Here is a 670-nt window from a genome sequence, read left to right as displayed (position 1 = left end):
CCACACGACGCCTCCCTGGTCAGCAGAATCGGGCGCGCTTATGTGAAGGCCCACGAGTACACCAAGGTCAGGCTGGGCTGGGCAGGAAGAGGTGGGGAGGGCCAGCCCAGCAGGGAAGAGGGAGGAGGGTGCCTGGGTGGGAGAGGGGGTCAGGATGGGAGTGGCTGAGTTCCCCCTCGACCCCCCGAGCTCCCTGCGGAATGGGGTGCCAAGGGGAGAACTCGGCCACCCTCCACTACCCCCCACACCTGCCCAGGTTGAAGCTTGAGCCCTGCCAGCTGGGAAGGCCTTTTCCTCTTAGGCTTCTCTGTTCTGGAGGGGCCCACAGGTGTGGCGGCTGCTGAGGGGAACACAAGGCGAGGTGCTCAAGTGTAGAGCCCGACCTGATGCCAGCATTTCCTGTTTGCACAAAGGCAATCAATTTTTATGAGGCGGCCCAGAAGATTAGCGGACAGGACTTTCTGTGCTGTGATCTGGCTGAGCTGCTCCTGAAGTTAAAGAAGTTCAACAAAGCAGAAAAGGTTTTGAAGCAGGCACTAGAACATGACGTAGGTGAGGCAGCATTCTAGCTCGCTCCTCTTGCATTGGGAGCAGGCATATCGCTCCCCACCCTGTTCTCTCTTCTCTTGCAGAATGGTACAGGGACCAGACACTAGCTGAGGTCCTGAAC

At 58.7% G+C, this 670-nt stretch overlaps 1 protein-coding gene across 1 annotated transcript in view; it reads left to right on the top strand.

Annotated features, from left to right (window-relative positions):
- TTC21A (tetratricopeptide repeat domain 21A) overlaps positions 1 to 670 on the top strand; it is a 29,006-nt gene that overhangs the window by 21,571 nt on the left and 6,765 nt on the right. The window contains exons 17-18 of the mRNA XM_014534925.1: positions 1 to 66; positions 414 to 552. Coding sequence (XP_014390411.1) covers positions 1 to 66; positions 414 to 552 — 205 coding nt within the window. The remainder of the gene's footprint in view (positions 67 to 413; positions 553 to 670) is intronic.

This window comes from Myotis brandtii, unplaced genomic scaffold (assembly GCF_000412655.1).
Source record: "Myotis brandtii unplaced genomic scaffold, ASM41265v1 scaffold134, whole genome shotgun sequence".
NCBI lineage: Eukaryota > Metazoa > Chordata > Mammalia > Chiroptera > Vespertilionidae > Myotis > Myotis brandtii.
Note: the sequence above shows the minus strand (reverse complement) of the source record. Positions and strands in the feature narration are given on the sequence as shown.